Genomic DNA, 22,913 nt, shown 5'->3' on the forward strand with positions numbered 1-22,913 from the left:
ATATATATATATATATATATATATATATATATATATATATATATATATATATATATATATATATATATATATATATATATATATATATATATGTTTATATATATATATATATATATATATATATATATATATATATATATATATATATATATATATATATATATATATATATATATGTTTATATATATATATATATATATATATATATATATATATATATATATATATATATATATATATATATATATATATATATATATATATATATATATATATATATATATATATATATATATATATATATATATATATATATATATATTGGAATCCCTTGGTGGAGGGCTGAGCTTGAAAGAATGAAGAAAGTTATGAGAAGAGCTTGGAACCGGCGTCAGCGTGATGACTCCAGGGCTTTCAGGTCAGCTCGCAGTGCATATAAGAAATGTCTTAGATCTGCAGAACGGGCTGGCTGGCAAAGCCTATGCACTAATGTCTCTAGTCTGAACGAGGCTAGCAGATTAAATAAAATTCTCTCCAAATCGAATGATTTTCAGATGAACTCCTTGAAAACCAGAGATGGTGTTTATGTGACGGACGAAAAAAATTTTCTTAATTGTCTCTTCGACACACACTTTCCAGGTTGTATCGATCCGGAGTTGATCAATGTTCACAGATCTCATTCTGGTAATTCGGACTCGTGGGCGTTAGCACGCACATTGGTTTCCACTGAATCGGTCAAGTGGGCAGTTGACAGCTTTGCTCCATACAAATCACCCGGAAAGATGGAATACTTCCCGTGCTACTGCAAAAGGGATTTGATATTCTTAAACATGTCTTGAAAAAGATTTTGCTTTCCAGTCTTGCTACCGGGTATATCCCGAAAGCATGGCGAGAAATAACTGTTAGATTTATTCCCAAAGGGGGGCGCTCAAGCTATGAAGAAGGCAAGAGTTTTAGGCCTATCAGCTTAAGTTCTTTTCTTCTGAAAGCTTTGGAACGGATAATCGATCATCACATCAGGAACGTTAGATTAGTTGAATATCCACTGCACATAATGCAACATGCATATCAGTGTGGGAAATCCACGATCACTCTGCTTCACGATGTTGTTTACAACATTGAAAAAGCCTTCTCGCTCAAGCAATCTAGCTTGGGTGTATTCCTAGATATTGAGGGTGCTTTTGACAATGTGTCCTTCCAGTCTATTCTGGAAGCGACGCGCGGTCATGGGATACCAGCATGTATCTCAGGTTGGATAAACGCAATGCTTAGTAACCGCATACTTTGCTCGTCACTGCGACAGGCTGAGATACGGAAGTTGAGTATTTGCGGTTGTCCTCAGGGCGGCGTTCTGTCACCTTTGTTATGGAACTTAGTAGCTGACGGCTTGTTGAAGAAACTCAATGAGCTTGGATTTCCAACCTACGGGTTTGCTGACGATTACCAAATACTAATTACTGGATTTTGCATCGGAACAATCTTTGACTTAATGCAACAGGCATTAAGAGCCATCGAACAGTGGTGTCGACAAGTTAAACTATCAGTTAACCCAAGCAAAACTTCAATGGTTCTTTTCACGAAGAAGCGAATAACAACCGGGGTTCGTCCCTTGCAGTTCTTTGATTCTGAGCTACTGTGTGCAGATCAAGTCAAATACGTTGGAGTCATATTGGATTCCAAACTGAATTGGTCTGCTCACATTGAGTTCAGAGTCAAGAAAGCGTGCATGGCTTTCGGGCAGTGCAGACGAACTTTTGGAAAGACCTGGGGTCTCAAACCTAAATACATCTATTGGATTTACACGACAATTGTACGTCCAATACTGTCATACGGATGCCTTGTGTGGTGGCAGAGGGGAGAGGTGGTGACAGTCCAGTCAAAGCTAAACCATCTGCAAAGAATGGCGCTCATGGCGTTGACTGGTGCTTTCACCACGACTCCGACTGCAGCTCTTGAGGCACTTTTAAATATCAAACCATTACACATACACTTAAAACAAGAAGCACTATCATGTGCATACAGACTGCAGGTTACTGGGTTTTGGAACAGTAATCATGTTGATCTTGCTACCAGTCATACACGATTGTGGTCACAAATGGTTACATGGGGTGAAGATATTCTTGCTCCCAGCGATATTACACTCACTTGTAGTTTTCCTTACAGGACATTCCATGTGAAGATTCCCTCTCGAGAGGAGTGGTTGACTGGCTTTATGGAAAGACAACAACAAACGCAAGTAGTCTGTTACACTGACGGTTCTCTGATGGAGGGACGTGCCGGTGCTGGTGTCTACTGTCGTGAAATGAGATTGGAACAATCTCACTCACTAGGTAGATACTGTACTGTATTCCAAGCAGAAATCTTTGCGATTATGTGCGGGGTGAAATCGGCCCTTCAACTGAGTTTGTCCGGCAGAGTTATAAACTTCTGCTCCGATAGTCAGGCTGCAATCAAGGCCCTTAGCTCAGACAAATCCCGGTCCAAGCTAGTGATCGCGTGCCGAACCCAAATCGAAGAACTAAGCATTGTCAACACTATCTACCTTGTCTGGGTGCCGGGACATTGCGGTATTACTGGAAATGAATGGGCTGATGAATTGGCCAGGGCAGGTTCAGCGATTGACTTCGTTGGTCCTAAGCCCGCGCTGCCAATTTCGACAAGTTAGATACGGGAAAAAATACGGTCCTGGGCTTCGTCCAAGCACCGCAATTATTGGAGAAATCTACAAACGTGTCGCCAAACAAAGGCGTTTCTAGAACAACCATGCCCAGTGGTTTCGAAAAATCTCTTACATTTTTCGAAGCTCCACTGCAGCATGCTGACCATGGCTTTAACCGGCCACTGCAAACTCAATTATCACATGGCAACTATTCAGCGCGCTGAGTCTTTTTCATGTGATCTTTGTGAATCCGACTACGGAACCTCATATCATCTGATATGCAACTGTCCAGCGATAGCGCAATTGCGATTTCGAGTCTTCAGCCGTCCTTATATAGACGAAACCATGTTTGGTCGACTGAAACTCAGAGACATACTAAAGTTTCTTATCCAATGTGGTAAAGAGCTTTAGGCTTATTCGCAGGCAAGTTGAACTACTTGTGAGTTTAACTTACCTGTTGTTTATTTTTGTTTTGTGCTGTTATTTTTCCCACCCTTCCAATTCTACTTCCCCACACGTCCTTGTCCTTTCCTTCCGCTCAGGAAATGATGAAAACATACGGCAAGGCACAAATCCCCGACTATGTACGGGGAACGTGCCATTTGAGCCAATATATTCTGATTCCTGATTCCTGAACCCCGGATATAGGGTTAGAAATGTTTCTACCCGAAAAAGAGACGAATGACCCTAAGCCTAAAACTTCTATAAAATTTAAAAAACTAGATGCTACAAAAACGATAAAATAGCGTGAAAAGCAAAATGAGATATATATATATATATATATATATATATATATATATATATATATATATATATATATATATATATATATATATATATATATATATATATATATATATATATATATATATATATATATATATATATATATATATATATATAAATATATATATATATATATATATATATATATATATATATATATATATATATATATATATATATATATATATATATATATATATATATATATATATATATATATACATATATATATATATATATATATATATATATATATATATATATATATATATATGTGTGTGTGTGTGTGTGCATTTGCATATATGCATTTGTCTTCGTTTGGACGATTTGTGTTACCAGTCGATGGTCCCATTCCCAAAATGCCAACAATATTAAATTACATCTTATACTCTTCCATATACAATTTAAATCCGCCAAATCGCGAGCTTCGCCCTATCGTGACAAGCTTATTTTTTAGGAAAAGGCAGTGTATGAAACAACAACAAAATCTTACGACTAGCTGTACCTGTACAAACATTTTTTGAAGTAACAATCGTCTTCCTTTACTAGTATATTTTCTATCGATGGTGTTTTTGTCGTCATCTGTTAACTCTGGCAGATCAAAAAACAAGTACAGACACTTAACAAGTGTTGATGGAATCGAAGCGTGTGTCATAACCTGCAATCATAAAGCAATAATTAATTATCGTTTATTTGTTTATTACAATAACAAAGGAACAAGCTATCTTTTCGTTAACGGCTCAGTTTAGGCACAAACATACACCGACCAGAACGACAGAATGATAACAAACGTGTCCTATGTGCTATACGATTCCCTATTCATATGAGACAATTATGCGTAGAGTGGCACCACATACAATTTGCTATTGTATGCAATATACAATCTTCTGAATTTGCATGTATTGGTCAATTTTTGTCTTACACTAGCTCCAACTTCAAAAGCATGCCATTTATCATATTTTTTGCCTTCATTTTTTTAAAAGTAAAGTATGTTAAAGTTAGTGTCATTATTAGTGCATTCGTTCGTTTTCCCAAAAAGGTGAATAAAATATCACTATTAATGAGTAAAATTTTCTGAAGTGCCCCCCCCCATTTTTCACAAAGTGGTGAATTTTGCAAAACATGTTTTAATTTTATTGTTTAGGTACCCCTAAACATCTTCGTGAAATATTTTGTTATTATTCGAAATATTTCTAATAGTTTTAGTTAATTGAAAATTTATACACCTTTTTATTATAACATTTTTTACAGCCAAAGCTTAATTTCGAATTGCACCAAACTTCACTGGTAGTTTAACAAATATTTAGTCTAGAAAATGTCGAAAAAAGTTTTTTTAAAAAAATGCTGTTTTAAATGGTTTCTTCACGCGATATTCATACCGTTTAAGTTGTAAAATGTTGCATATATTATCAGCTTTCAATTCCAAGAAAAAATTTTTTTGAGCAAACATGACTTTTTAAAATATTTGATTTTTTGTGTTACCCGGTATGCGAAAAACAGCGCGCGAGCGAAACAGTCGCTGGTCGCAACGGCACGCTTGGACCAACATTGCACTAGCGAACCTGCCGTACGCTCCGCGACACGTTTAGACAAGTATAAAAGTTGGCAATAATGAGTTTCGGTTGACAAATGGCGTGTGACGGACTCAATCAATCAGTTTTAGGAGACCAGTTGGTGCGATTACACTTGATACATACATACTGTTTAAATTGTTTTACGTACTGTTTATTACTTCATCGTTTTCGTTTGTTGAAATAAGTTATATTTCTGTGGTTGACAGGTCACCCGGAAGAGTGCAGTAATTCTTTGTATTAAATAAATAAAAAACATAACCAATGTGCGAGGGAAAATCTTTCCGTTGATACGCATAAATTAAAATAAATGAAAATTGGATTGCAAATATACAATCGAATTGATATTTACATATGCTAAAGAAATGGTTTTTCTCCCGTGAGCAAGAACAGATCTTCAATGAAGCAATAAATAAACTATCGCGTATAGAGCTAGTTCGTACTGATTATACATTATACTGTTTGTAAAATTATAATAAAATTACAATGGTTTGATTGGACGAAGAGTTATTTGAAAAATATTGATTCTCTATTTTGCACTATGAAATTCACGCTTCTCAGCAAAAAAGCTTGTCCTGGAAATACAATAACAATTGATGAAGGTAAATTAGATGGCAAATTTTCAGATGACACAGGATGTGTTACACTGAGTATTATCGATAAGACTATCGCAACGAAACTCATTCTCTAGATTTGCATTTGATGTGGTCAGAGACTTGGCGAGCTCCCACCGACTCGCTCATGCGATGTTGGTCCAAGCGTGCCGTGGCGAGCAGCGACTGTTTCGCTCACGCGTTGTTTTTCGCATGCCGGGTAACACAAAAAACCAAATATTTTAAAAACCTTATGTTTGCTCAAAACTTTTTTTCTTGGAATTGAAAGCTGATAAAATATGCAACATTTTACAACTTAAACGGTATGAATATCGCGTGAAGAAACCATTTAAAACCGCATTTTTTTGAAAAATTGTTTAAAAAATAGTAGAAATAGTTAACATTTGTTAAAACTTTTTTCGACATTTTCTAGACTAAACATTTGTTGAACCCTCAGTGAAGTTTGGTGCAATTCGAAATTAAGCTTTAGTTGTAAAAAATATTATAGTAAAAAGGTGAATAAATTTTCAATTAACTAAAACTATTGGAAATATTTCGAATAACGAGAAAATATTTCACGAAGATGTTTGGGGGTACCTAAACAATAAAATTAAAACATGTTTTGCAAAATTCACCACTTTGTGAAAAATGGGGGGGGGGGCACTTCAGAAATTACTACTATACAATACCCCTTAATGAGTTTTTTAATTAATCTTTTGGCACCATATAGTTATTTCATTTCATTTTGACGCAATATCACTTTAAGAATATCATTGTATTGGACAAAACATGAAGTAAAGGCGCAACTATCAAATCGGTGGTACATATTCCTTCATGAAAATTTTGGATTCCTTCATGAAAATACACGAAGCGTAAAAATATTGTGTGCTGTGTTGAAGACATTAGGGGATTTGTAGAAGTTTGGAGTCGTTCCGAAAACTCTATTCGAGATGTCGAAGCATCTCTAGTGGCGCGAATACCGTACTATCTGAAGCATGAATGAAAGTATATACCCCATCATAGACGATCGTCCCTACTAATACTAATGATGCGATATCAAGAAAACGTTAGAGTATCTTGATTGACACCATTCGACACAAGTTTGACCGTACCAAGCAGTAACGCGGGCGACGTCGTGTGAGCAGTCAATATTATACAAAACTACTCTTGCAGGAATGGTTTTCGATAAAAAATTAGAAATTTTGGTTAAGTACGACGTGCTACTTTGGTTAAATATGACGTGCTACTCTGAATCGAGTGATTCTATAATTCTTAGATGAGCCTAGGATTCAGCTTGGGTGCCCAAAATTAAATATCTAAAATGGAATTTCTTAAATTATAAATTTTCTGGTTCATGTCGGATTTTCGAATTTTGAAATTCTCCGGTTCGGGTCTTACGAAGTTTTCAATTCTCGAATTTCAATTTATGTTGCAGTCATTCAATTTATGTTGCTTTTCAATTTATGTTGTTTTTCAATTTTCAATGTATGTTGCAAGTCTTCGATTGAGATTCAGAAAAAAATCGATATTACTTCAAAAGAGGACCACACAGGTCAAAGATCACGCTTCAATACTTCAAAAAAGGGTCCACAAGCCATCCTTCAATTCGAAATGTAACCAAACATATTTTGTTTCTATTGTACGCCTTAGAGAGGCTTAGAGTGCTCTTGATATACATGAGCCCAGTAAAGTCCAGCCGGAAAATGATCCGAACTTCTGACTGGTTCTAGTTAGTATTCCGACTCTAGTGACACAACCGATTCTAACTAGTCACTGTAGACGGGATACGAGCTAGAACCAGACAACATTCCGATTCATTTTCCGGCTCCACTTTACAAGGATTCAAAATTTAAATTAGTTCAAACGTCATACAGGTGCACTCTTAAATCAATACATTGAAATGCAGCAGTTATTTCTTAACGACGCTGAATCCCTCTGGATAAAGATTCTCTATCGTTTGTTTGCTATTTATCTGTCAGTGTCATTCCAATCGAGCACGAGCCAGCACCTGGCGCTTTAAATGTATATATTTTTTGAGATTTGTTCAACTGGAACAGTAGAACTGGATTCTCGGAAGAGCTTTCTGTCAGAATCACTCACTACAATTGCAGATGAAACGGAAACGACACCAACTAAAACACTGCTTAAGGGAAGGATAATGGTTTCAATGTAAAAAACACCTCTCTGCGATTTTTTTTAGAAATTTAGGTGAAGCGAATCGATCGAAACTTTTATACATTATATTACATCATTTCAATAACATTCTTTAAATTTTCCATGCAAAATATCGACAAGCGACTCGGTGACGAAACTATTTGTGGAACGTCTCTGGAAAAAACACGATTTGCGGTGTAAATTGCCATTCAAGAACTACTTAAGGGGTTACATATGTTGAGGTCGCAAAAATTCGAATTTTTTTTATTCTTCTATTGTAACGTTTATGTTCTTAAAAATGTTATCTCAATTTTTTATAGAGATCGGAGCAGTAGACGCAAAGTTATAGAGTTTTTCATCTTGCTCCCTTGCGGAGGCGTGGATTATACTTGGAACTATAAACGCGATTATCTTTAAATTATGTTTCCCAAAAACGTCTTCGCTGTGACTACGATTGCCGCGAAAGTTTTTAACCGATTTCAAAACATTCTTTTAGCTTGTTCGAAATAAAACTTCCAAGTCCTTGAACGATTCCATTTATCGTCAAAATTTTTATATTAATGCTATGAATTTTTTAGTGATTTTCCAATATCGTCCTCGTTTCCAAAAAGAAGAAAAAAAAGTTTTTAATCAATCGCTCAAGGACACCACAGGTACATATACTAATGGATGTTTTAAAGTTTTATGCTTTCAGTTGAGCTGTTGGACTGGAATCGTAGTCACGGCAAACCTCTTTGAAAAAACGCGTTTTGCGGAAATTGCTATAACTTCGACAATTATTAACATTTTTATGTTCTCAAGTGGATTTTGCAAATTGGACATTCTACCACGCAAGACGTACATGTATTTCATAAAGATATGGCTACATACATTTATAAAATTTCAAACTTTTCCCTTTTTCCCCACCTCTCAACATACGTAACCCTTTAACCAATTTATTTCAAACTTTGCATACACATTCACGGTTTGTTTGGTAGATAATTTTTTTTCCAAAAAATCAGTATCTTTGAAACTTAACGATATGAAAGAATCGACTTCCCCCTTTCATTTGCAACTAACATTAAAATAATCCGTCGGGGGGTCCAGAACAACTTTTTTAAAGTGATCCCCAATATATTTTGTGGTAAATTCCGAGAAGTCGACTGTGCCAAAATGTTCTACACTGACGGATCAAATCTCCATGGGTCCATTGGCTTCGTTATCTTCAATAATACTATCACCGCTTCATTCAAGCTTAATGATTCCGCTTCAGTTTACGTCGCAGAATTAGCTGCTATTCAGTACACCCGTGGCATCATCAAGACTCTGCCCACAGATCACTACTTCATCATTTCGGACAGCCTCAGCTCTATCGAGGCTCTTCGTGCGGTGAAGCCTAAAACGCAATTCCCGTATTTTCCGGGGAAGATATGGGAGTCTCTGCGCAAGTTATCTGAAAAATCTTACCAGATTGCTCTATTCCGGGTAAAGAAAAGGACGACTCTTTAGCAAAGGTGGGCACATTAGAAGGTGATATCTACGAAAGACCAATTTGCTTCAACGAATTTTTCTGTATTTGTCATCAGAGGACACTCGACAGTTGGCAAAACTCGTGAAGCAATGGGGAACTTGGACGATGGTTACATTTGTTAATCCCAAAGGTATCAACGAAGCCTTGGTATAGGGGGGTGAATGTGGGTCGGGATTTAATACGTGTGATGTCCCGGCTTATGTCCAACCACTATGCGCATTTGCGGCATATTGTGCTCACAGAGAGTAGTCGGTGCGCTTGTAATAAAGGTTGTCTGGGTGTGCGCCGGGTATTGTGGCGCCAGATCACAGTTAAAGGATTCCCTTCTGGCCCGAGGTGGACCGACCGATGTTCCAGTTCGGGATATCCTGGCAAGTCGCGATCTTCCCTATATGTCTCTCATCTAACTTTTTATTAAAACGACAAATATCCTAATCTAGCCCTTATTCTTTATTTCTTGTTTTTAGAAGTTCCCTGTCCTTCCTTTTGGAGCCGACTAGCACCAGAGTGCCACTATGTGACTGCGGTCAGCTTTACCACGCCTGCAAAAAATGAATTCAAAGCGAGAGCAGGTCGATGGTCTGATCACTTTTGAAGGATTTTCCGCCGTCAATCCGATCCTAAGCATCTACCATAGGGTGACAATAAAACGACCATTTTTGAAATTACTAATCTACACTTCTTAGCGTCGTTCCAAATCATGAAAAAATGACACTGTCCAAATTTGAGCGAAATCGGTTAACCCTAATCCCTCCCCCAACGAGCTTAAAGTTTGTATGGGATTTTTGGCCAAAATGTATGAGGAAACACTCACAGTTCACATTATCGCCCCTAGAGGTCGCTGTAAACTTCCGAACACGGGCCTAGGAAGGAGTTAAGAAGATATGCCGAACAAGTTTGTCGAAGACTGCAAGACAATCCAACCAACTGTTAAAGAGTTATTAACGTTTAAAGTTGGATACTGCTGCTTAACATTCGCAAATGGCGTACTCCGCTTATCTCATATATGTGACCCACATGCAAAGGTGGGGCAAGGTTAGGAAAAACTCATATATCTCTGAAACGACGAGAGATAGAAAGTTATGATGTTCCACAAAGTTGTAGAGAAATAAAAGGACTTTTTGGTTTCACTGGAAAGTTTCAGGATTTCTCCGCATGGTGGCGGTAATGAGCCAAGCAATTTAAAGGGAATCCTCCTATATGTACAACGCTAAGAGATGGAGCATTTAGATGCTCTACAAAGTTGTAGAGTAGCAAAAAATACTTTATTCTCTCATTTGAAAAATACAAAATTCTAACACATGATGGCGCCAGTGAGCAAAATTAATTCAAGGTAATTCGCCTATCTATACAATGGTAGGAGATAGTGCAATCTGATGTTCTACGAAGTTATAGAGTATTTCAAAGGCTATCGTGTCTCGTTATAAAAATTAGAATCAGGCAGCATGATGTATATGAAACTAAACAAATCGCTTCTAAATAATTTCATTTACGCCATGTTGATACATGTAAGTTATTTGAAAAATATACTATTTGGCAAAGCAAATTGACTGTTCACGCCGTGTTAAAATGAACAGCTTCTTGAGACACTTTGTGGATTACTTGTCAAGAGACACATCTTTGGGTACTCTTTGGAATACATGCAGAAGAATTCGAAATCGAAAGAAAACGTTTGTCCAGATTCTAATACTGTGTAGAATATCATTCAATATGCTCCCACAACACAGTTGTCTAGAATGTGAATTTAGCAGCAATTTTAACTTTTTGCTAAAATTAAATGACTTAGCCTTACAACATGTTTGAAAAAGTTGTTGTACTTTGCAATGCCCTTCTTTTTGATTAAACAGATGCTAGGGTGATTCTAATTTTAGCAATTTTTAAAACTGAACTTTTTAACGGTTCAAGATAGAACTTTAGTGTTCGATGTAGAAGTTGTAGAGAAACACATTTTAAACAAATTTGCTGAAGACATGCAAGCGCTAGCTTTTGTAATTTTCATTGCACGAGAAAACCAAATGTAAACTTCAGGGTGTTCTGTAACCTTCCGCCAGCTAACAAAGCTAGCAAAACTGTGTTGGCGCACCAGCGGCTGCTCGTTCATTGGGTTACTTGCGCGACTTCCGAAGGCTTAAAAAACGGTTTTATTTCTAAAACTTTTGTAGTTCTTATTTTACACTGAAGTACCCTTTGGACAACTTGAAGATTATTTTAGGGCGCATAATTTCCTTTAAAACATTAACTGACTACCAAACTTTTTTCGTTTCGAAGTTATGAGAACTTTCATATAAAAACGTTTTTAATCCACCTAACAGTGTGATGATACATTTTGTATCACTCTTATCACTCTCTTCGTATGTAATATAGATAGAGAACATTTATAACTTGATGCTTCGCGATGTTTTTGATAACACATACTACATGGGATAGTGGCAGGGCTCAGAGAATCGTTCAAATCAGCATAGGACAACATCAGTGCTTGAAATCTCAAATGCTAAACCAAATAAATTAATAAGCGGAAAATGGCCCATAAAATAGACATACAAACGAATTATTGCTCTATTGACAACATATCCAAATTTTTCCATCAATGTATTGCGTGGGGAAAACTAAATTTTCCCAAAGTGGTTAAATAAATATATGTTGCGCTAAGCCCGAAAATCGAAAAAAGTTTTTTTGAATCAATTTAAAGTTCATACTCTCAATAGCGTTCAGCCTTGTTCGTCTGCTAGAGTCCATCAAACATAAGGTTGATAAAATGGGGGCAGACTAAATCGGGGCCTGATCAAAACGGGTCTTCAATGTATTATAATTGATAGACAGTATTCGAAAAAGTTTCTTGAGGACGAGTGTTGAACGCCTTTGTTTCTATTTACTTGGAGTCAGTGGCGTGGCCAGAAATTCGATTTGGTGGAAGTTTGATGTAAACTTACTGTCCAAAACGCCCTCTTTGAAGTTTTAATATTGTGGAGAAATAATTTAAAAAAAAATTGTAACAGAGTTCGTGTCTTTAGCGAATTTGTTGAGACTATCATTTAAAACAACTTCATTACAGTCATGAATACTAAGTGTAGGGAGTATATCAAGTTATAAAATGATATTTACGAAATGTTCCTTAATCTATTTTTTTTAAATCACTTTTAATTGTGAGCTTCACAAACTCAAGCTTTGGATAAAATGTAAATTTTATTATTTATGAACAGTAGAAGAGATTTATCATAACAGTATAGAGATTACTGGGTAGGGAAAGTTATGAAAATTAGAGCCATAGTACTCAAGTGAGGGCAAGGATGTGAAGTAAACAGATCGAAGAAGTGGCAGGGTTATTAGAACAGGCTTAATATCGTACGGGCTTAATTTGTGTCTTCTGTTAATGAGGATCGAGCTTAGGCAGCATAACTACGAACCACCCGAGTTTACTAGCATGTGTCCTGATATAGACAGACAAGTCTATCTTTACCGTGACAACCGACACTGCCACTTCTAGTTTTCCGATCTGTTTACTCCACATCCTTGCTCTTTCTCTTGAGTACTATGGCTCTTATTTTCATAACTTTCCATACCCAGTAATCTCTAGCTAATTGAATGTCGTTAAAATGTAAAAAAGAAAATATGACTAACATAGTCGAAATAAAAAAGTAAATTTATAGTAATCGAAAATTTTTAATAGAAGTGACGGAAGGTTATCGAAAAGTTTCGTGAAAAAGAAAATTCCAATAATGATAATGATTTTCCCTAACGGTTTTTGGAGAGTTTTTTATTTGGCATTAGGATTAGGGATAATAATTCAAATCAAAGATACTACTGGGATGTCATTTTTAGAAAAAGTCGATATCGAACTAAAGTTTGAACTATGCACGCATGCACTTGAGGATAGTGAGATATCAAGAGCTGAAATTTCAATGCTTAGTTCTCATCCGCGTTGGGAATTTGAGTAAACGCTAATGAGTATGAACTGCAAATCTATTCGAAAATTTGTTTTTCGAATTTTTTGACTCAGCACAACATATATAACCCCTTTGGGAAAATTCAGTAAATGTTCTTAATCGATATAATACCCGAAGAAAGCAATAAGAGTTATAAGAAATGTATCATCACACTGTTAGATGGATTAAAACCGTTTCTAATCGGAATTTAATTATAATTATTGACGCCGAAAGATTTCAAAATGCATGAAACATCGAGATCTTATGTCAAAGCAAAATATAGGCATCGAATCGAAATTTCACAAACCCTCCCGAAGTTTTTTTCTGGATCCGCCCCTCCAAAAATATCTATAATGTAAAATGAATGTTCTGAAGGACCAAATTTTGGGAACATTTTTTTAAATAAAAGTTTCGTTTGAGGCTTTGAAAGATTTTTTACACACCGAATTTTTCTAATGATTACGACTGTGGAGCAGAACAAAACCAAACTTTACCAGTGGTTTGGGGCTCCTTCTAAACTGTTCTGAATTTTTGTTTGAATAAAAAAGATGGGTGGGTAATGTCTGTGACATAACCGGAGTGACACTTACTTCGGACATTTTAAAAAGTTTTGGCGCTTATAAGGGTTATTTTGTATGGTAAAAAAAACATGAATGTAGAAAGTGGGAGATATATTTCGGACTTTTCAAATTTTTTGATTTGATTGATCCAGTGGTTTAATTTGAAATCTGCAACACACAACACATGATAAAATTATAACTGGTTAATAACCTACACCAACACCAATCATATCATGCTGAGAATTCTTCAGCATCCAACGATCTTTAAACTCAGTACAACCATCAATAGTTCTTTTCCGAACCACTATAATTATAATAAAGAATAATTTGAAAATTTCCATTCAAATATGTTATTTCCAATCTAAAGATTCTGTTGAATATCACTAGATTTCAAACAACATGTCCGATATGTCACAGACGTTACCCATCCATGTTTGGTTTAATTACTTATTTACTTTTAAAAGAAAATAGCTACTTCTGCAGTTAGTATGTTAGTATTCTCTGTGGAAATACTGTTTGAATTTTATTGAAATATTATGGCAAAACAATGTGTATACTCCTTTGCCGTCTTCTGTGCATAGGATAATTTGGGGAGAGATGCCGCACATTTCTAAAAAGCGGTCCTGCATCAAAGTAAATCATTCAATATATGATGAAATTTGACATGAAAAAAATCATTAAATTTCAATGAACATTTTTAAAAAAGATCATTGCGGGAGAGATGCCGCCTCTGCGGGTGAGGCGTCGCACCGTGATCACAAACTGAAAAACTAGGAGTGGGTAATGTCCGGGACATAACCGCGGTGTTGACGTAGGACTAAACTTGGGCATATCATATGACATTCATGGATAATTTGAACCAATGCACTTTTTGAATGAATGTTTACTGGAGATTTCATGTCGAATGAGATTGCCACATTCACTGATTTTCTAGGACTTGCAAATACCTTCGGGTTTGTAGATTAATTTGATAAACATTTGCTTATATGAATCACTGGTACATGTACAGCAGAATTGACAAGCGCAAACTCAATCCAAGTTATTAAATGGAACTTTCTAATTCAATTTATTCTCCAGTATGTTTTCATCCTAATAAGAACGGTTTGCAGATAACTATTTTTGCTGATACCAGACAATAATCCTTTCTAACGATTCGAGCCTTGCCCGAATTCGCTTCTGCTGCGTACATACACGAACATTCCCCTTTCGCAGCTCACATCGAATGAGCATTGTATATCGCAATGCGATCTCTTTTATAAACTTCTTAGTGCAGATGGAAGTCCATCCTTTTGTGTGACAAATGGAAATATTTTCATAATTCTTTTTGGTGTGGCTTTCGCTTAGTAGCAGGGTTGCCACATTCACCAATGTTCTTGAAAGATTTGCAAAAACCTACGGGTTTGTAGATTAATTCGATAAACATTGGTTTATATGTGTCACTGATAAAGTACAGCAGACTTGACAGGCCCAAACTCAATGCAAGTTATTAAATGGAACTTTCTAATTCAATTCTTTCTCCATTATGTTTTCATCCTAAAAAGAACGGTTTGCAGATAACTATTTTTGGTGATACCAGACGAGAATCCTTTCTAACGATTCGAACCTTGCCCGAATTCGCTTCTGCTGCGTACATACACGAACGTTCCCCTTTCGCAGCTCACATCGAATGAGCATTGTATATCGCAATGCGATCTCTTTTATAAACTTCTTAGTGCAGATGGAAGTCCATCCTTTTGTGCGACAAATGGAAATATTTTCATCATTCTTTTTGGTGTGGCTTTCGCTTAGTAGCAGGGTTGCCACATTCACTAATGTTCTTGAAAGATTTGCAAAACCACCAATCAAAGCACGGCTAATTAATGCTTTTACAAAATCATTTCTATCAAAATTAACGGTAAAATCTACGGAATCTACTACACAATTGTTTTGATTATTTCCGAACAAATCGCGCAAAAATCTGTTTGTTCCGTATAGCACAGCGCAAATAATTGACGTTGGAAAACAAATCGGCAACTTCAGCTGCCAAATACTTAGAAACGATCGAAGCATTTTTCCGTCAATGTGACTTTTCTGACTCAAATTGTTGTAGGTATTTTCTTGCTTCCGTCCAATTGGTCAGTTTATTGGCTTTATCGTACATTTTTCGGATATTATTATAGAAAATAACTAATCCGATAAGAGGGAAGTTATTTTCCAAAGCACGAAATGGAAATTTCAATTGTAATTCTTCTGAGAACGATTTTGTGGTCCTAATAAGGACCGTTTGTTGTGAATATTATTTCGCCGTTTCATGCCGAGATTATTCGCTTGGTATGGTTAGCGCACAAATTAGTACCTTCCAACAAACTAACCAGGCAGGCCTCGCTGGCTTCTTAGAGGGCCATTACGGCTGAGCTCCGGAGGAGTAGATCGGTTTTGAAATGCTGTGCAATCTCACGGACCAGGCACTGGAAGAGCAGCTTGCGAATTAGTAACTCTGTCCACTTCTGAGAGCGATGAATTTCACGCAGGGCGACGACAGTTCTTGGTTGGCAGCGATAAGGCAGTAGCTATGATTTGGTTGGTGGTCCAAATGCAGCTTCTCGTTGAGCAGCACACGTACGTGTGTTCTGCTCTGTGGCTTAGACACGTCTGGCTTTAAGGAAAACTGTGACACCCATATTTATAGGTTCTAGCACTAATGTTGATTCGCATTAAAAGTAGCTTTTGAACTATTTAAACAAGTTTTACATAGCAAACAAGGTATCAATAGCAGGTGTTGAATGTTTTCCTTTCGATTTATGAAACAAAATTAGTCATTCCTTAAGTAGGAGAAAAGTTATTAAGGTTCAAAGTGTACGTAACGCATCCGTTTTGAAAATTTTGAAATGACACCCAGTATAGTAAAGAAAGACGTAAGTCCTACGTCAAAATAGTTAACAAAAGTATTTTTTACCTCTCGTTGATGTTAGTACCTGAAACTTTAAAGAATAAACCGAAGTAACTATTACTCAGATACATATCGCCCGTTTAAATAGATAGATAATTGATTCAGAATCCTATATGGCACTGTTGATTGTGGATATACCTTATCCAGAACCCATACCTGACGCAAATTATCATTAAATGACATTACGAGGTGGAAAAAATATATATTAGCTTCGCATCCTCCGCCATCGAGTGCTCGTAATTTTGATGGGCATCTCTCCCAATTGTATGGTAGAGATGCCGCACGAAGATATTTTCCGACCGTGATCATGATCAGAATGCATTCTAAAAGGTCCCAGTTATTCAACCGATACATGATTCACAAAAAAAATCGAACGATTTAAGAAAAACGACATTTTAATGTGGTGCTGAAAAATTTTCGGCGCTCCACCCTAGTAATAATTGTGGTTTTATGATAGTTTTATAGCCACTGATAAAACTTAGATTGCACTTGTAGCGTGCTATAAAACTTCAGTTATTATTTGGGCATGATGCAACTGGACGCATAAAATCATTAATACAATTTCGTGAGTTAATAATAAGGATTTTTTTACATATCTAGTGTTGCAGTTCCCCGAAAGACAAACTCACAATATCATATTGCCGTATAAAATTGACCCTATATGCGAGATATAGAGAGTGCGGCATCTCAATCGAAATTACCCTACATAGTTTTTTGGGAATATTTTTGGAATTTCTAAATGTTTTTTTTTCTCCAATCTGCAACATTTGCTGAAAATATTGTTGGAAGGCTATTATGAAAAGCAGTGTGGCAATACTGGTCAGTGGATGGAAGGTGAGGGAAAGACGTATATTCATTTTGTTCATACTAGTATTAGTAGCAGAAAGGAATGGAAAGACACATGACGCGAAAACGAGCGAGTGAGCGATACTAGTGCATATTCGCGCGACTATATAACGGTCGGTCGGTTTTCCTCATCACTCATTTGACCGTCGTTATGCTACTAGCTAGCATCGGCATTAGCGAAGTAGAATTTTTCGTGCTATGACCCGTGCCAAACAGTTCGTAAATCCACCGGATGGAAAGCATCCCGAAAACAGTTTGCAACGAAGGTCGTCCGCAGAACTTCAAAATTGATCTATGCTTCCAGACCTCAACCATTATTATGTCTCCCAAGAAACCAGCAAGGCCTACCTATTGTGTCTTTCATAATAAAACAAACCAATGGTTAGGAAAGTGTGTGTTGTTTTCAAAGAAGTCGTAGCTTAATTTAAAAAAAAAATTGATGCGCCAACAAAAGAGAGAGAAGGAATATCAAATCAAAACACATCATCAATGGTCGTCCTGAAAAGGGCAGGTTCTGGTTTTCTCGGCACTGTTTCGCCTGCCAACGCCTGACGGCAGAATGGCATAGATATTAGGTAACACACCATACTGGAAAATGGTCACGCTGGAGAGCAATGTTTTAAAATCCGGTTTTCGTCGTGTATGCTACCCTCTAATCAGAAATGAAAATAATTGCCTCTGCTAACACAAACAGATTCATTCACCAGCCGTGTTCAGCTCACAAATAATTCCTTCTTGATATTGTACAGCCCTTTGAGGACCCTGTACGCTCTAAACAGTTCAACATAAAATGAAACAAATCTACAGTGGACCTATATTTAAAATTTTTTCATCATCATTTAAGTATTCGGTTGGTGCATTATATTGACGGGTCTGACCGAAATGAGCTGAAATTTTTCGTCATTTCTGAGCAGTTTTCGAATAATTTTTCAAAACAGTTTTTCGTTATGACAACATTGTTGAACTTATTTTTGACAAAATGGCAAAAAATATTAATTATATGCAGTACAGCAAAAGATATAAGCGTACCAAACCTTACACGACTTTCCTACCGAAATTTTTAAAAGGGCCCGTATATTGAAAGGTAAGTCGTTAGTCACGATAAAAATGGAGCTTCATTGTATGAAGGGTTCCGGCGCGGTATTGGTATTTAATTAACCTACTTTGGGGTCCTTAAAATAATGTCACTGATGAGTTACTTAGTACTCTGGAATGGTAATCCATGTTTTCATGATCTCACATTCAAAAGGTGTATCAAAATATATTCATTCTCGATAATATATGGATGTTAGCACAACTATGCGGCCTAAATTATATTTATACACGAAAGCCTTTGAAATGTTCAACAACTTCGTAGAACGTCAGATTGCACTATTTCTTACCATTGTATACATAGGCGAATTACCTTGAATTAATTTTGCTCACTGGCGCCACCATGTGGTGGAATTTTGCATTTTTCAAATTAGAGAATAAAGTATTTTGTGCTACTCTACAACTTTGTAGAACATCCAAATGCTCGATCTCTTAGCGTTGTACAGATAGGAGCATTCCCTTTAAATTGCTTGGCTCATTACCGCCACCATGCGGAGAAATCCTGAAACTTTCCAGTGAAACCAAAAAGTCCTTTTATTTCTCTACAACTTTGTGGAACATCATAACTTTCTATCTCTCGTCGTTTCAGAGATATATGAGTTTTCCTAACCTTGCCCCAGCTTTGCATGTGGGTCACATATATGAGATAAGCGGAGTACGCCATTTGCGAATGTTAAGCAGCAGTATCCAACTTTAAACGTTAATAACTCTTTAACAGTTGGTTGGATTGTCTTGCAGTCTTCGACAAACTTGTTCGGCATATCTTCTTAACTCCTTTCTAGGTCCGTGTTCGGAAGTTTACAGCGACCTCTAGGGGCGATAATGTGAACTGTGAGTGTTTCCTCATACATTTTGGCCAAAAATCCCATACAAACTTTAAGCTCGTTGGGGGAGGGATTAGGGTTAACCGATTTCGCTCAAATTTGGACAGTGTCATTTTTTCATGATTTGGAACGACGCTAGGGGGTGTAGGTTGTGATTTTTTTTCATATAAATCATTGTCACCATGTATTAGGGTACACATACACAGACATTTGCCGAATTCGAACGACGAAGTCGAATGGTATATGCCAGACGGCCCTCCGGGCCGGGATTAGTTTGGCGATGTTCAGAGTGATTGCATAACCTTTCTATAGGAGAAAGGAAAAAACTTGTTCCCCTTCTTGTATCTACATTTCTAGTCTTAAGATAGCTGTAATTTTTTTTCTTTGTAAAAAAACTATTATTGAATCTTGTATATCGAATCATATTTTTTTTGTTCAAGATCGTTGTAAAAAATGTTCCTCTAAATATTAAAAAAAATATTTGTGCATTGTAACCTTCTAATTTTAAGATATTCAAAATGTTAAAAAAAGAATTTGGCACCGCCAAGCTAACGCATTTGTGACTATTAAATAAACGAACTGAATAAAACTTTTTTTAAGTTTTTTGTGAAATATAGGTTTCGTATTGGAACTATTTCACACTTCCGCTCCTAGATGGAGCTTTAGACATTCAAACAACACTAACAGTAAGAATCTGATGCATGATTTAATTGTCTACAAATTTGTTAACAACTGGAAATCGATCTGAACTCATCTGTAAAAGTTGTTTAGGATTTTGACGAAGTTATGTTTATGAAAGATAGTTCAAGAGGAGGCCTAGTTGTTTGTAAATAAATTTCCATACGATTATTTTATTTGCCAAATAGTTGGGGTTAGTTGAACAGTACATTCAGAGGAATTTGACTGCTTGAAAAGTATCATTAAATTATAGGGAGAAATTTTTTTATTCAGTTTTCTGTCGTTCAGCGACAGGCTACACAAATTGGGCATCCTCATAAAAAAAATCAAGTCAATTTATTAATTAGTTTTTGAGTTATCGTGGTCGCCAATTTGAAAAAAGCGCGGTTTCGGGAAAAACGCTATTTAAGGGGTCTCACATCAAATTACATCACTGAAAAAAATGCTGTAGAGGAATGCATGGCTGTTTAAAACAAAAGAAGTTGAGCGTGGCTACCGAGATTGCGGGAGGACTTTCTAGTGGCTCAATACTAACAAATAAACGGATAAAAACGAAGTCGATTATTTTTGCCCTCTCCACCAGACGCCCCCCTTAACTTCCAACAACAATTCCAAATTCCACCTGATATAGGGTACCATTTTTTTTTTTATTCATTTCGTTTATTTGATAGGCACAAATGCGTTAGCTTGGCGGTGCCAAATGCTTATGTTTTTACATTTTGGATATCTTAAAACTAGGAGGTTACAATGTTGAAATATATTTTTTTTACAAAGGAAAAAAAAAGTTTACAGCTATCTTAAGACTAGAAATAAGATTCAATATACAAGAGAGGGCCAAAAGATTTTTTTATGAAAAAATTTAAAACAAGGGATTCACTTTGATATACAAGAGAGGGAGTAATAGTATTTTACGAAATATTTTACGGTTATCTTAAAACTAACAATATAGTTTAGTACACAAAAGGGGGAACAAATATTTATGAAAAGTTTCACAGAAATTTTAAAACTAGGGATTCAATTCTATTTACAAAATGGAGGACAAGAGTTTCAATAAAGAGTAAAAATTATAGCTATCTTAAAACTAGGAATACAGAATACTAATTTGAATTTTTAAACTAAAACTTATGCTTGGTCAAGATATTCAGAGGGTGGCTTATTTCCGCATCAGTGTAGCAGCAGTTGTATCAAGAACAGGGGAGAGACAGGGAAAGAAGAGCAAAACTTGCAACTTTCGCTCGAAGGGGGGGGGGGGGAGGGGGATCAGCGAAATAAATTTGCGCCTCAGTCTAGTAAGTCGTCGAGTACCGGATTGGCGGATGGTATTCTTCGGACCCGCGGGGAATCCTTCAAAAGTCATCGGACCTCGAGTCGCTCTCGCTTCAGTTTCCTTCTATGCAGGCGTAGTGGTGGGGGCGACGGCGGTTACATAGTGGCACTCTGGAGCTGATCGGTTCCACAAGGCAGGAGGAAACTCTAAAAACGAGAAATAAAGGAGAGTGGCTAAATTGGGATATTTATCGTTTTTATGAAGGTATAAATAAGGGACATATAGGGGAAATCACGAGTTGCCAGCATATCTCGGAGTGGTACATTGGGTGGTCTACCTCGGGCCCGAAGGGATTCCTTTAACTGAGACCTAGCGTCACAATACCCGGCGCATACCCAGACAACGTGCTCTATGTCGTGATAGCCCTCGTCACAAGCGCACAGACTACTCTCCGCAAGCCCAATACGCCGCAAATGCGCATCCAAGGTGTAGTGATTGGACATAAGTCGGGACATTACGCGAATAAAATCCCGACCCACATCCTGAACCAAGGCTTCGTTGATACCTTTGGGATAATCGAATGTAGCCATCGTCCAAGTTCCCCGTTGCTCCACGAGGTTTGCCAACTGTTGAGCGTCCTCTGACGACAAATACTAAAAAATTCGTTGAAGCAGATTGGTCTTTCGTATATGTCACCATTTAATGCGCCCGCCTTTGCTAATGAGTCGGCCTTTTCATTGCCCGGGATAGAACAATGAGAGGGGACCCAAACAAAGGTAATCTGATAAGATTTTTCAGATAACGTACACAAGGACTCCTGTATCATCCCCAGAAAATACGGGAGTTGCTTTTTAGGCTTCACCGCACGAAGAGCCTCGATAGAGCTGAGGCTGTCCGAAACGATGAAGTAGTGATCTGTGGGCAGAGTGTCGATGATCCCAAGGGTGTACTGAATTGCAGCTAACTCTGCGACGTAAACTGAAGCGGGATCATTGAGCTTGAATGAAGCGGTGATAGTATTGTTGAAGATACCGAAGCCAGTGGACCCATCGAGATTTCCGTCAGTGTAAAACATTTTGTCGCAGTCGACTTCTCGGAATTTATTATAAAATATATTGGGGATCACCTGCGGGCGTATATGGTCCGGGATTCCACGAATCTCATCCTTCATGGATGTGTCGAAGAATACAGTAGAATCAGAAGTATCTAGGAAACGGACACGGTTGGGATTGTACGAAGAAGGATTGATGCTCTGTGCCATGTAGTCGAAGTACAAGGACATAAAACGGGTTTGAGAATTAAGCTCGACGAGCCTCTCGAAATTTTGAATTACCAACGGGTTCAGAATGTCGCATCGGATGAGCAATCGATATGAGAGTTCCCAAAATCGATTTTTTAGCGGAAGAACGCCCGCCAGCACTTCGAGACTCATCGTATGGGTCGAGTGCATGCAACCCAAGGCAATGCGCAAGCAACGATACTGGATTCTCTCCAGTTTGATGAAGTGTATGTTCGCAGCGG

General features: G+C 37.0%; 1 protein-coding gene across 1 annotated transcript in view; it reads right to left on the reverse strand.

The window, feature by feature from the left end:
* Positions 1–22,913, reverse strand: part of LOC131687480 (WD repeat and FYVE domain-containing protein 3) — a 1,208,520-nt gene that overhangs the window by 983,583 nt on the left and 202,024 nt on the right. The window contains exon 3 of the mRNA XM_058971572.1: positions 3,951–4,103. Within this exon, the coding sequence (XP_058827555.1) occupies positions 3,951–4,103 (153 nt within the window). The remainder of the gene's footprint in view (positions 1–3,950; positions 4,104–22,913) is intronic.

The sequence above is a fragment of the Topomyia yanbarensis genome, chromosome 3 (genome assembly GCF_030247195.1).
Source record: "Topomyia yanbarensis strain Yona2022 chromosome 3, ASM3024719v1, whole genome shotgun sequence".
Taxonomy (NCBI): domain Eukaryota; kingdom Metazoa; phylum Arthropoda; class Insecta; order Diptera; family Culicidae; genus Topomyia; species Topomyia yanbarensis.